Consider the following 14,927-nt stretch of genomic DNA (forward strand, 5'->3'; position numbering starts at 1 on the left):
AGATGGCATTTAATGAAAGGATTACTATGTTTATTTTGATTCATTCTTCTAAAAAATAAGTACTACAAAGCAAAGCACCAACTGGACAATGTGGAATGTAGCCAGGGTCTTCAGTGCTAAGATGCAATTAGGAGGATCTGAACACAGGAAAACTTCCTCTCTATTTCTGTCCTGAAGATATATTTGTCCTGCATTAACTCTTTGTCAATTCCTTTAGGAAAATTCCTTGGAACACTTTTCTTTTCATTGGAACAATTTATAACTGTAATGGCTCTAAGGTCAATGGAAATGTTTGAAGTCTCTTTGCCCCGGTACTCAAAAATATCCAGCAGACCATATTTGCAAACTAGAATGTGTAAATAAATATACGTGTAAGTTAGCCATCCTGCTACTGACTACTTGTTTTCTCCTGCTCTTTTCACTCCGCCACAGCTATTTTCGCTGGAGATGTTCCAGTGATGTACCATTAACTTATTCCCACTGTGGAAATACTCGGGATATTTTTGCAACATAAGAAAACATCACAAAAATCTAATTTGTCTCTCAGTGGATATGAAAAAATACACTTAAAAGGGACTTTTTTTTTTTCTTTCTTATCTCAAACAGTAGCATTTTGTTGAACTGGAATGACAAAATCATCCTAAGCAAACAAAGACCAGAGAGTTATTTGAAGATTCAGTTTACAGTGACCTTCTTTGCTGTACCAGGAACGCTACATCTTAGGGGTAAATTACCAAGTGTTTTTTTTTTTTTTTTTTTTTTCCTGCAACACATAAATTAGTTTTTTTCCTTCATTTTATAGCTGGAGAAATAGCCAACACTGAAACCGCAGAGTAAAGCTTAGTGGGCAACTGAAGGCAGACTTTGGCATGACGTGGCTCATTGAAGAGCATGGAAACGTAGCCCAGGACCCAGGAGTATAGCTCAGCTGCTGGCAAGACCATCCTAAGGTTAAAAAACCTTGCCTCCCAGGGCCACACTGCCTTCCACTGATGTAAATCTGGAGGGGTGTGGAAAAGGCCCCTTCCAGGCACGTTCAACAAAACCGCTACTCAACAGCGGGTCAGTGTGAGGACAAGAAACAGCACAAACAAGAACCTGTCCAATAAACTCAGCTTGGAAAGTCAAGCAGAAGACTTGCTTCTCTGGTGAGATGCATTTGATTTGCTTTAACAACTTTTTGTTCTCTTTTCATGGAATGGTAACAAGAATTATGAAGTGGAATTCCAAAACTGATGCTATCTGGCATAAGCCCAGTGAAGTCTGTAGAGCTATGTATATGCAACCCCCTGCAATACTGTTCATACAGCACTGTTAGTACCCACTCAGGGGACCAAAAGAGGGATCCATTGACACAGGTTTGGCTTCCAAGAATAATCAAGAAGTGACTAGCCCTGCAAATACATTTTACATGTATTCATGAATGCCAAGTAGATTTCATGAGATCCTGGGCCAGCTTGAAACTTTTCTGTGGGAAAAGAAGCTGATTCAAGATCAGATGCAAGGAGAGGGTTTGAATGCACATTGAATCTATTTTGAACCTACAAGAGTGGCCAGGAGTGCAGTTCTGTATAAACAGGAAAAAACAAACAAACAAACAAACAAACAAAACACAACTTTTGTGAAAAAAAAACTCTTCACTAAAGCTGTACCAATGAAACTCTTGCTTCTCTACAAGAAGTTTCAAAAATAAGAGAAAAGAGGACATGTTAATTTGGTCTAAAGGATAACTCTTTCCCTCTCTCCCCACTAATTGTATACAGTGAATGCTGGCTGAACCTGAACTCCTGAAGCAGACTCTTACAAGACTGACAGACTGAAATGGTCTGAAATCTTGGAAGGGTCAGGTTGTCCTCTCTTTGCTCTCTCATCCCTGCCTTAATAGCTTTGGTCTGGGAAAAAGGAATGGGGGAAACTGAAGGGTGAGCGGGACCAGGGAAACACATTCAGGAGTAACATTTTAATAACTTCTCTTTTTCTATTACTGAAGCTGGAAGGCAAGCAGGACAAGGTAGAATAAAAACATATCCCACATTCTCCGTTATTAAAAAAAGCACAAAGTGGCATGTGGTTATTTTAAAAGTGGAAAAGCTTAAAGCGAGAAATTTTCTGTGAAAATTCCAGAAAATAAAAACCAACATTTTCTATAAGCCCCTTCATTTCTCAATTTTGAGATTTAAAGGAGTTTCACCAACTGTTCTGTAGATACACATTTTAAGAAGTGGATAGGCTGGTGCCAGTCTCTCCTCCCCTGGAACTGATAACAGGACTTGCAGGAACAGCATAAAACTGCACCAAGGGAGGTTCACACTAAATACATGGAAATTTTTCTTTAAAAAAAAAATATATTTTTTTTTTATTTTTCTTTTCTTTCTTGGGTGGTCGACCACTGGAGCAGGCCTCCTAGAGAGGTGGTAGATACCTCATGCCTGTCAGTGTTCAAGTGATGTTTGAACAATGCCCTCAAATAACTGCTTAAACATTTGGCTAGCCCTGAAGAGGTCAGGTAATGTGACTCAATGATCTTTGAAGGTTTCTTCCAACCAAACTATTTTATTATATTTTACAGACTCCAGGGAGTAAAACATCCTGTGGAGGAGACAGTTTCTTCAGGAACGTAAAAATAACAACCAAAGCCTAATGAGCTTTTTATCCAAATATATTATATGTCAAAACAACAAAGTTTCTCTATCTGCCTAAGCAAATATACTATTTTCCATATAACCAGCACATTATGTAATATACCAAGTCAACATCTGAGGCACCACAGAAGTCACAATCTGAGACAACACTTACCCGTAGACTGTCTGGGCTATTGTGTAGACGATCAGCCTCACCATGACTGAAATCATCATGCTACGGATTCCCAAGTGGACAGAGACCAGCCCAGACTACAAGCATGCAAGGCTGCTGCTGTTCCTTGCTCTTGCCTTAGGAAGCTGCAGTTAAAAGGATTTGTCTATTCCCAGCTGGATCAAGAGTTCACCAAAAGTAGCTCCAGTGACCCCTGGTTCTTCAAGTCTCTCTCTCACCCTTCACTTCTGAACCACTAACATCTACCAAAGACCCTCAACCCCATTTTCACCCATTTTTTCTCTTCCCACAGATGCTTTTATAAAGATTAAATAATTTTTCCCTTTGGCTATTTTTGTTTGAATTATAACTCATTTCAGCTTTCAAAGGCAATAATCTTTAAGCTAAGGGTTTTGTCAGAATTCCAAAGAGCAATGTTTAGGAAACAACACTGCTTTTTGATGCAGCTATAATAATATACAACACAATGAAAATTGTGTATGATAATAGCATCTTGTTGAATAGGCAAGATGTCAGATTTACAACGTATTAAATGTGTTGAATGTGATCATAAAGATATTAACATTCCACTGAGACATCAGAGCTCCAGGCAGGAAGTTATTTACAATGAAATAATGCATCCAATTTGCTCTTTTACAAAAATAATACCGAGCATACTTTTTTTGTGTGTGTTTTCACAAATTTCTAAGTTGTCAGCATTTACCCGTTGCTCGTAAAATATTATTGTAATAGTTTGTGTACTCCTTCAGTCATTTTGCAAGCTTCACCATCTGACTTTTGGACTTTGGCATTTTGGTACAGAGAATTAGCTGTCAACTTGCCCCCTCGAGGGAGGGTAATGAGTCTATCAAGCCAACATGACAACTGCTTTTTTATATTGGAAGCTATGCAACACCAATTTCTCCACAGAAAGACTTTTGTTCTTTATACACTTGCTAGCCCAGATGAATATTGTCCTCTACTTCTCCAAACTCTCTCTACTCTAACTTACCCTTGTCTTATAATAAGCCTATTCATTCTCCAAGCACAATCCCTTTAAATATTCAGATTATAGCTTTGATTTTTTTCTTGTGTACGCACTGCCTTAGCACCCAGCCCATTTGAAAAGAAAGGAAGAAAAACTGTTTGATGTGTGCTTACTGCTGAATGGTTGCTTGTATCAATACACTGAATATAGGCACTGTGCATTTCACCTTACTTAAATTCCAGTGCAGGTTATCAATCAAAATGGATGTGGTTAGATCTTAAGTTTATCAACAACAACAAAAACACACAGAAGTACGTGCTTGCAATAGCTGGGTGTAAGCTAAATGTTTTATGGACTCGTACCTCATTGTTTGAACCAGGATCAACAACAAAATCAACACAGCGTGGTGGAAAACACTCTTTAAGCAAGAAGGATTTTCCAAATGCAATTAAACTCTGGGACTACTGTCTGCAACTGAAATTGTTTTTCTCTTCAATTGTTAAACAGAGAAACCCTCAAGGAGATCCAAACGAATTGCTTTTTTTTTTTTTTTTTTTTTTTCCTAAGCCAAAAAGAAACTGAGTCAGCACTGTATGGATTCAGCTCTCCATTGTTTGTACATAAAATTGGAACATGAAAGAAAAGGCAAACTATACCAGCAGAATGACATTTGCTACTGTTGGTTTACAAAAGAAGCCAACAACAGTCTGAAAACTGAAACCGAGCAATAGAAAAAAAAATCTGGTCAGAATTTGAGGAGAGGTTTTATACTCTAAATCAAATGTCAGCTCTGTTTACTTGGATGCTCAAGTCTCTGCCTCTTAGTAAGTTTGAATTTTAAAGACAGGAGCACTGCAGTGACACATGGGGGTCTGTAGGAGACATAAGCAATGCAAGCCAAGGGTACCAGCACAGATCTTCTCTCTGTCCATGACAAACCAAGCCCACTGCAATCCCTCCGACCCCAGCAGCTCCAGCTGGCGTGGCAGCGATACTGAACACTCAGCAATGATTCACACAAGAGAAAAGTCATCTTAGGACTCATGGCACTGAGGCTGAGATAAAAATAAAAGAATAAACTCAAGGATAGGATAATTCAGCACATTATCAACAAAAAGAAAGAAAGAAATTAAGAATACATATATCACATATTCCCCAAACTACCACAATCTGAAATGAGATACATCCCAGGTAAATATCCCTGCACATCAGCCGTACGCACCACATAAGGTATCTTGCACACATCTGCTTTGCATGATCTGGTTGCACAGCAACTGCTGTCCCAAACATGCAATGACACAAAAACAGGCAGGCGCTGTTAAAAGTCCCCAAAACCTGTCCCCTGAATGCTCCTCCTATGGGGCAGTGACTTTTCCAGCAGCATATGGGCTGTTCTCTCTCATCTGGGATGTCTAAAAAGCTTTATCTATTTCACTGAGTGTAGTTTAAATATTTCACATCCAACTACTTCTTTAAGCACCTGCCTGCATTGTGCTCCTCCTGCTGTCCCACAGACCTGCACACCACAAGAGGGGATGGAGATTTCCTAAACCAAGGAAAGAAAGAGGAGAAGAGGCAGTTGAGGGATGAGGGAGCAGCTCCTGTAGCTTAGCTCCAAGCCCAGTCAGGAGAACAGGCATTTCCCCAGGGTGCGTGAGTGTGGTTTTGTTTGTTTTCCACTGATGCTTTGTTTGTCTAGGTTCTGCTTAAGCAGATGGAGTCTGGAAGTGTTTAAATTATACGTCTTTGAGAAGTGATTACCTCCCTTCTATCTCACACATACATGTCGCACGAGCTACCAGCAAGCTATTATTTCTCTTTTTGGTGTCTTTACCCATTTTTCTTTCTATCTGTTCCTGTTTCCCCCCCCCGCCCTTTCTTCTTCTTCTTGTTTCATATCTTTATCCTCCCATCCCTCCCTCTTCTGCCTCATCTCTTCTGACCATGACCAGTGCAGAACGATCCAGCTCGAGGGGTCTCTGCCCCAGTGGGAGCAGTAATACCAGTATTAACTACGTCCTGCTGCTAGCAAGAGTGGCTGCAATCACGCCTGTAAGGACAAAGCAGCCTGACCTTAGGGAGCGCATACAATACTCAGGATAATTACAAAAGTCATATTCCCTTTGGCGGCTGATTTTTATTATATATTTTGTATCAACCACGGGAGGCCCTGGGGCTACAATTCTGTTCGTCTGGAGCCTCTGTGCTAGACGCCATGCCCAGGAAAGTCGGTTCTTGTTTAACCCTATACTCCGTGGATGCAAACCATAATGTGATGCACCTGGATTTCATTATCGATCGAACCACCAAGGAGGGCACTTCAGACACAGCTCTTGGCTCGCCAGTTTTAAAGCTCTCCAAAGTGCTTTGAAGTGAACATGAAAAACTTCCGGACTACACGAGCAGCTAGCTGCCAGACCTCATCCTTTAATTGTAGCACTATCTACCTAAGGGCACCACTCTCAGTAATTAGGTAGTGTTCTGAAGGATCGTTAATTATATTGCCTCATTTGGGAGTGAGCTGAATGTGCTGAGGAGACGTCTCCCAGTAAATCCACAGCACCTCTGTGTTTTACTGCACGAGGCTTTGCTCCAGCCAGTGACACCCGTACCTGACATCTCAGGTGAGCTGTGATGGAGCACTAGAACAGGCTGCCCAGGGAGGTTGTGGAGTCTCCTCCTCTTGAGATATTTAAGGCCTGCCTGGACGCCTACCTGGGCAGCCTACTCTAAGGAATCTGCTTTGGCAGGGGGGTTGGATTTGGTGATCTTTCGAGGTCCCTTTCAACCCCTTCAATTCTGTGATTCTGTGAAAGCATTCCTAATCTCACAAAAATTCAGGAATAATAAAGATCTTTAGCTGTAGGACCTAGGACAGCCCACAGGTAGGGGTATATCTGTGGTGCTACGCTTATCCAGCAGATACTCACAGCATTCCTCAGTACCTGAGAGCAGCCCTTTTTCCTTGGCACTCGCAGACAAGGGAATCAAAGCAAACCAAAGACTGACTGCATTCACAACTGTGATGCCTTAACCTGCTACTTTCTGTGCAACAGTGAGAAAAAAATTATGGGGGAGCTGAGACAGATGCCTTACCATCATAGTAGCATATGCTGTTTTGCGAGGAAGCAACGTACCAAAGCTGAATTTTATTCATTCCTATGAACACCAGTCTACATCTGATAGCAATTTACAGTAAGACTGTTTTACATATATAAAAAAGCAAAAACTTGTGACCTCAGAGAATACTTGTACTTGTAGCATCTCTTCCCAAACAGCGTGCTAGCCAGCTGGCCCAGAGCAAGTACAGGTGAGGCAGAGCACAGCACACCTGGCAGGGATGTGCCACATCGCAGAGCTGCCGAGCAGCTTGGTTCATCACGATGGTCTGATACAGAGCTCAGAGCTCTGTACCTGCACATCATGGGCTGCTTCATAGGACAAACAGATTGATAAAATAAATTCTGACACTCCTGATTTTCAATCCAACCCCCAAGTAACACAGCTGCAGCTCCTCTCAGCAGCACTAGCAGGATGCATTGGCACGTTTCAGATGCTGCGATGCTGCCCTGAGTGACGTGCAGACTTAGCGGCTCATGGCACTTCACCACTGAACTACGTGCGAAAGAAGGATTCTTAGTTTATGGAAACATAAGGAAACTCGTTTGGCAGCTGTGGAATTACAGCTGTTGTGTATGTTTGCTTTTCTAAAACAAAAACAAAATTCAAAATCTTATCCGCTCTTAAATTTTTAGCAAAATTCTGCCATGGAGTGCACTACCCTGAAAGATAACCAGAGACTAAGCAGCACAGTGCTCTAATCAGACAAATTTATTGTTTACAATATTATACTGTAATGTTAATCAGGGCTCTTTCAAATCTATTAAAACTAAAATGATCAGCAAAGCTTCAGAGAGGAAACAACAGCAGCAATAAGAAACATCTAAAAAGAAAAGGAAGGAGATAAGATGACAAAATGTCATCCTTGTTTACTACAGCTTAAAGCTTCAAAATCATATACTGCATTTCTCTTTTTCCTGTTGGGAAGCTCTGCAGCATGCTCACCGAGTATCTGGGAACAAGGAATTGCATACGGTCCCCAAGGGCATATTAGTGAAAGTGCTGCTCTTTGTGAAACAGCTACACTCAACTTACTTGCAATTACTTTTATCTTATAAGAATGTGCAAAATGATACAGTCTATAAAAATAGTAGGCTGCACCAGCAATATCAGCATTCTAGAGAGTAAAAAGAAATGCTTTTCAAGGCATGTGATCTCTGGTTAGTATCAGAATTAAGTAGGGCATAAGAATACATGTATTCTCTTCTGCAGTATGATTGATTTTTTTTTTCTGTTTTGTTATAAAACATAGAACTATCTTTCATTGCAAAATTTAAAATCTGAAACATAGGGAGGGCCTCTGTAAAATACTTTCAGCTGCTAATTATCAGGTGAAGAAGCTGACAGCTTTCACAGAAACATGTTTATCCTGTTTAAAAAAAAGTCTTACTCTAAACCACTGACAACCTCCTACTCCCTGCTGGTCCTGCAGAAGGATGGCCTCAGTCACTATGTGCAGAACAGGATCATACTCAGCAACCTGGGGAACCTGCATCCTTCACTTTTAGCAACGGATGCACAAAATAGAGAGAGCTCATCACGACCGCAGAGCCAAATGGATAAATTTTTTCACCAGTCCAATTGTATGTCTTAAAAAATAAATCAGTTTAGTCAATTTGATACGCAAATTGAGCAGGGATTAAGCTAACAGTTTAAACTTACTAAAAGATAAAGCACCTCTGTTGGCCCAAGAAGGCAGTAGCTGAAGTGTTCCTCCAAGATATGCAGATTCAGGTTCAAATTTCCACCAGTCTGATTCAGGGCAAAGACCAGCCAAGCGTACTGGGCACTATCACAATCTGCATAGCACTTTTGTTAAGTTGGCCCTTTTTTTTAATCCACAACTTCTGAAAAAGAGCAAAACTATTTATTTCACATAAATTTACAGCAATATTTAAGTGTCTGGCATACAAAGGAATTTACATAGTCTGGTGACACAGATATTGTCCCATCTGTTTCATGCTTCAGTCTTCCTACAAGTGGTGACTGACAAATAGCTTCCTACCAGCAAATGTTTCTGCTAAGTCTCAGTATTATCATTCCAAAACATGCTCACTGCTCTCTCCAAATGTAATATTTAGGTTTCCTACTATAGGACAGTTAGCGGGGTGACCAGGCTTTGCTGGTTCTTAAGGAGGAGGCACCTCTAATTAACAAACCGATGAGACTCCTGAACTTGGGATTCTGTGTTGCGAGGAGTACAGATAGGATGCACAACATGAATTGTCACATGCAGGTGACAGCACATGGAAGTACTGAAGAAAGCTGCAGCACCATTCATCTCATTTACCATGCCCGCAGGGTTGTTCAGAAGTCTATCTTCTCCAACTGCCTTTTGCATCTGTTCCTCTGTACTCTTATGAAAATAAATACAGAGAACATCTAAAAAAATACAAATAAACCCAAGCCAAGGGCCGAACTGCACACATTCAAAAAGGAAAAATACATCTAATTATGTACAAGGTTGCTATGACCACAGGGAAAAATGCCAACGTATTCTCAGTGCTTGGCCCTGCTTTTGACTTGGCCCTGCATTTGGATCATTTGTATTCACGAGTAAATCTCGTCAAAGAAATTTTCAAGATTTTTTTTTTCGTGATGAAACAAAGTTTTTTTTTTGTTGTTTGTTTGTTTGTTTGTTTGTTTTAATTGAAGTGCTGTGCAAACATGCTGATTTTCTTGAAAAATTCCAACAGGAGAAAAAAAATGATAAAATTGTGTTGAGTCAAGAACTCATGCTTTCAAAAACTACATTTGTTCAGGAATTTTGACATCTGACTTAAAACGTGTTCCTTTTTTACTTAACTACTTGTACAGCAGATCATCAGTAGCAGTGCATGCTGCTGTATGCCTGGTGTGTTATGACACGAACTGAAGTTTGTGTCAATCTGTTTAATCTCTACACAGAAAAAAACATTTTGACCTAGAAAGAGATTAGATGTGCATGCCATTTGTAAATAGCTGACATTAAGTAATCTCTTTAAACTTTCTCTAACAATTTAATTACTGTATGATGTATAACTATTATCACTGTGAGATGGTGAAAAACAGAGTAGAAAAACAAAAAATGAAATTTGTAAGAATAAATACTAGAGCACCAAAAATCTGAAATCTGAGGTGAAAGTTTCCTAAAGCCAATGCTGAGTTTCTGTCCCAGCTAAAGTTTTTTAACCGTCCACTTTCATGCCCAGATGCCAGAACTGAATCCTAAGGTACCTGGATGTCCTGCGAAATGAAACCCACCTTGGGACAGCACAGGCTTGGTCAACACTTGCATATTTCCTGGCATCTCACTATCAGCTCCAACCTCCCAATATCAATTAATCTAAAATTAAAATAGCCACTGCACAAAACTGCTCTGCTGCTTTCATTTGGGTGATGCTGCCCTGCTCCCTGCTTCATGAAGGAGCTGACAGTGATGGGGACGGAGCCTTCCTCACCCGATCCTAAGGGCTGGACCCTGGAAACATGTCACTGTGTGGAAATCAAAATATATTTTATTTTAAGGCAAGTCCTAGTATTCCCAGACATTGATAAACTTTGAAAACATGAACCACAACAACCTCGAGCACAATACAGGGGTCTGCAAACTCTTGTTCACTGTCTGTGCTGATTTGGGATGGTGAATGCTGCTTGGGAGCATGCAGGGGGAGAGCCGGGAAAGGGTCTGCACAAGCAGAGCCCAAAGGTCAGCAGAACCTCAGCAAGGATGAAAGGCATTACAAGCAGGACCTGGCAGCAGGACAGAATCCTGCTTTCTCCACACAGTGACCCACAGCAGCCGGGGGAGCCCGCGAGGTCCGCCTCAGTTCCGCAGAAAGCAGACCTGCTTTGCAGGGGTGGATCTGGGGATACGCAGCAGCGAGGATGTGACAGCAGGACGTCCATGCGTGCACTCTACTTTTGCAGCTCCTGCTCCAGCTTTCTCCTTCAGCAGCTCCCCCCTCTCTCAGCACAGCCTCGTCCACCCCAGTGTTACGCTCTCGAATCAGACAAACGCTGGAGATTCAACCAGGCACTTTTCTTACCTACAAGACCTAAGAGCTGCCTCTCTCCAAAAAGTGCCACGTGCTGGAGAGCTGCTTACAAGAGGCTTCTACCTCACCTTCACAGGACGGGGAGAAAGCAGATGAGGGAGGCAAGGAAAGAAGGGCTGTAAGGATATAAATGGTGCTGAAAACCAGGCAGTGCTGTAACACTTTCCCAGGCGGGTGCATTGGCAAGGCACAACACTGCTGCACCACGCAACTACAGCTCCCAGGTACTTATGCCAAAGATAAAACACTCTGGGAAGAAATGAAAGATCTCTGCAACACTTCTCACAAGCACCAGTGTACCTTATCGCATTTTTGGCTCCCTGGCACACGCACACACACATGCACAAGCAGCGCACAGTCAACTGCACAACACAACCTCTTGGAAGAAGCAGCTTTCGTAGATGAAACGTCTCGTCTGTGTGGATGGGACTAATCAGAGGACATCAGTAAAGGGATACGTGTGTGCTCATGCTTTGTGTATATTTCTCCACAAGCACATCTATACTGTCAAGTGTTCTGGGACATTTATCATCATTAAAATGGTTTTAAAATTCTTCTGAAAACAGATGATGTTTCTCAAATACACGGTTTAAAAAAAAAAAAAAAAAAAAAAGATAGAAAACACACGGCTGGATTCAACTTACTTAATTTGAGAGGCCTCTGACGAAGTCTCCCCCAGAGCTGGTTGCTGAAGCACTGGCTCATTCTGAAGGGCTGATTCATCTATACCTAATGTAAACGTCCCTCCGGCTGGGATGAGCCCAGCTGATTTCACCGATTACCCCATAATCGATGCAGCTCCACCACCCTCCTGGATGTACCTACCCATCCAAGTGATGGAAGCCCCTCTCAGGGACTGAATCAGCCTCTGTCAGGCAGCACAGGGCACCCAGACCCCCTCGCAGCGGTGCCGTTGCGCTGACATTTGCAGCGTGCTCCTAACCCCTTCCCCTCGGGGATGCCACAGGTGAGAGGGACACGACCACGGCACCGTTTTCCCAGCGGTGGGCATGCCGAGCTGGGGCAGGGGCGAGGAGAGCAGCTCGCCACCGACACGCGTGTGTCGCCCACGCTCATCCCCGGGGGAGCTCCCACGCGTGTCCCCCGCGGCTCCGCGCTCACCTGAAGCAGGTGGTGAGCTCGCCCGTGGGCTTCAGGCAGGGGTAGCGGGTGGTGGCGATTTTATTCTCGGAGCAAACCTCCCTGCAGGAAGAAAGGAGCACAAAAATTAATAACAAGACCCGGCGGCGGGCGGCAGGGCGACGAGCAGAGGGAGGGCATCGAGGAGGGGACTTCACCCACCTGTCGCCGTCCTGCGGCTCCTCCCGGTAAGTCCAGGCGTGCCCCAGCGCCAGCAGCAGCAGCAGCCGGAGCGGGGCCAGGCTGCGGGCCGGCCGCCCCATCGGGCCGCCTCTCTCTCCCCTCCGCTCCTCGCCGGCTCTGCCCGCCCCGGCCGGCGGCGGGGCTGCGCCGACCGCCGCTCCTCCCGCCCCGGCGTTGGGCCGCCCCCCGCCGCCGCCAGATGTGCCCGCGGGGAGGGGCCGCGCCCGCCCAGATGTGCCTCCAGATGTGGCCCCCAGGAGGGGCCGGGCCGCGGCAGATGCGCTGGGAGGGGGTCGCACCGACCCCCTGCTCCTTCCCGGCCCCGCGGGTGCGGGGAGCACGGGGAAAGGTGTGGGGCGGTGGGGGCGGCAAAATACAGGGAGGGAAAGTGATGGGAAGGGGAAGGTCCCAGTCCCGGGGGTGGCAGAGCTCGGTGCGCCGGCGGTGATGCTTTCCAGATTGGGCTTTATCTGAAATCTGTCTCCCGAAGGTACGGAGGGGTTCAAAGCATCGCTGCTGCGACGGCTGTTAGTCCCTGTGTACAGCTGCTGCTTCCCTGCCATTCATAAAAAGGAGATGAGCAACGACAAACTTCAATAAAACAGCACATCATCACCTCTGGCCTGTTGTATCATATCCTGCTTTCGTGGTTAAACCACTGGGAACCAGGGGAGAAAAACCACTGAACAGTGACACCTTTGCAAAGTCTTTGGGCAACGCATTGGTTTTCATCAGCACCTAACTACCTAAAAATATGAAAGGCTATGGGGAAATAAGGGTGTGCGAGTCAGCCTTCCTATCACTTTCACCTGTAGGATAAATAGCCTCATCTAACAGGCAGAATGTACTCACATATTAATATTATTGTTATAAGCCAGACGCATGCAAGTAACAGACTGTAATTGCTGTACTAAGCGGTCACAGAAGTAATAAAGGGGTGTAAGAGGACTTGAGCCACTTGCCTTCTATGTTTGGTTGGGCCACGGGGAGCATTTGAACAAGTCACTTCACCCTCTCCATGCCTCAATTTCCCCTGTCTCTAACAAGAAGGCTGAAATAGTTTATTACTACTATTATTAATAATAATAATGCAGATCCCCACCTATGATTTGGCTACAGTTAAGCTGTTAATCCCTTTGGTACATTGTCCTCAGAAGAGGACAATAAATGAATGGACTCTTATTAGGAAAACTCTGGTGTTTCTCAGAAATTTTCCTGGACTTGTGGAACATCTGTCATTGTGGTCTGCTGTATGCACCGTGAACTGCCAAATACAAGGCATTTATCTGCTGTAAGTGCCACTGAATATTCTTTCTATGTCTGTGCTCAGTTAAGCAAGGGAGCTCTGTATGGCAGATTTCCCCCCACCCCCGGCTTTGTTGTTGCTGTTGATATGATATTTTAAATGTTTACTCTTTCATAGTTCCTTCCTTCTTTTCCTTTATACAAATAATGAGTAAGCAAAGACAGGATTTGCTGTCTTGAAGCCTGCAAGAGCTGCGGGTGTTTTGTACAGGACTAAGTGCTCTGTCTCTCATGCAGATCTCCCAGAATCTCTCCCAGAACCTGTCCAATTCTGAGATAACAGGAGCAAAGCAGGACCCGGGTACTTGCATTCAAGCCCCCATCAGACACCTGCCTCCCCATCATGTTCTTTACCCTCCCTCCCCAATTGGAAAGTATCCAGTGGCAAGGTCTGAAATGGAGAGAGGCTTACACTTCTGTAACCCCTGTAATTTCTGGCTATAGATAACAGAAAATTTAATTTACCACATTCCAGAAGTAGTTACAGTCCCCTCAAAAAGCTCTAATTCTTTACAAAATTGAATCATACAGGAGAACAGTACCAAAACCCTTTGGATGATTTCCAGTCCTGGCCCAAGTGTTGTCACTTTGGAAGAAGTCTGATTTTAAAAGGCTCGCTATATAGGCCTGTGATAGTCATATTTTCAAAGAGTTTCTCCAAAATTTTTAGCATTCAAAGCAGATTGATTCACTATCTGAATTGCTTAACTCCTTTCTCTGTTTTTGCTTTTATGCCTGCCACGCACGTAGCATTGTATAGCACACTGTACTATCTTTTTAATAAAAAATATTATAGCAGCTTACATACACTTTCATTTAACTCATGCAAACAGTCTTGTTAATATAAACAAGGTAACCTACAGGTGAAGTTAATCCTGCACTCAACTCATTGGAAAGCAAGCCCTAGAGTTTCACATATGAAAGAATTTAAATGGGATCAAGAGTAAATAGAAAAGAGGTTCAACAGCACCAGGCACCTCCATCCCTGCTTCCCAACTGGTAACCCTGTTACCTCTGAATACATTAAAGTTGAGGGTTTCATAATTTTGCTTCATCAGCTTTAATGACTTGCTTCATCTCAGCTTTAATGACCTTGCAGCTGGGGCCATCCTGAGAACAAGGCTTGCTTCCTGGTAAGTGTTGAAGGGTGGTGGTGGTTAAGGAAACAGTGAAATGTTCCTGTTGCCTTAGGGAAGGAATGATCTGGGACTGTTTTCATATATAGTAAATAAGCTGAAAGTGATTTCTCGTGCGAGGGATGCTTTTGCTTGTGTAGGGTCATGTTAGCTTTGACCTGCCCAACTCAAGCATGTATGAAGTTGATCAAGCTGCATGCTAAATTTTGGAACTCTCTCAAAGAA

General features: G+C 43.4%; 1 protein-coding gene across 1 annotated transcript in view; it reads right to left on the bottom strand.

The window, feature by feature from the left end:
• CCBE1 (collagen and calcium binding EGF domains 1) overlaps positions 1–12,341 on the bottom strand; it is a gene marked incomplete at both ends in the record, with an annotated part of 92,895 nt that extends 80,554 nt beyond the window's left edge. Inside the window, 2 exons of the mRNA XM_084304851.1 lie at positions 12,061–12,141; positions 12,241–12,341. Of these exons, the coding sequence (XP_084160977.1) occupies positions 12,061–12,141; positions 12,241–12,341 (182 nt within the window). The remainder of the gene's footprint in view (positions 1–12,060; positions 12,142–12,240) is intronic.
• Positions 12,342–14,927: the final 2,586 nt, after the last annotated feature.

This window comes from Netta rufina (genome assembly GCF_964035555.1).
Source record: "Netta rufina genome assembly, chromosome: Z".
NCBI classification, from domain to species: Eukaryota; Metazoa; Chordata; class Aves; order Anseriformes; family Anatidae; genus Netta; species Netta rufina.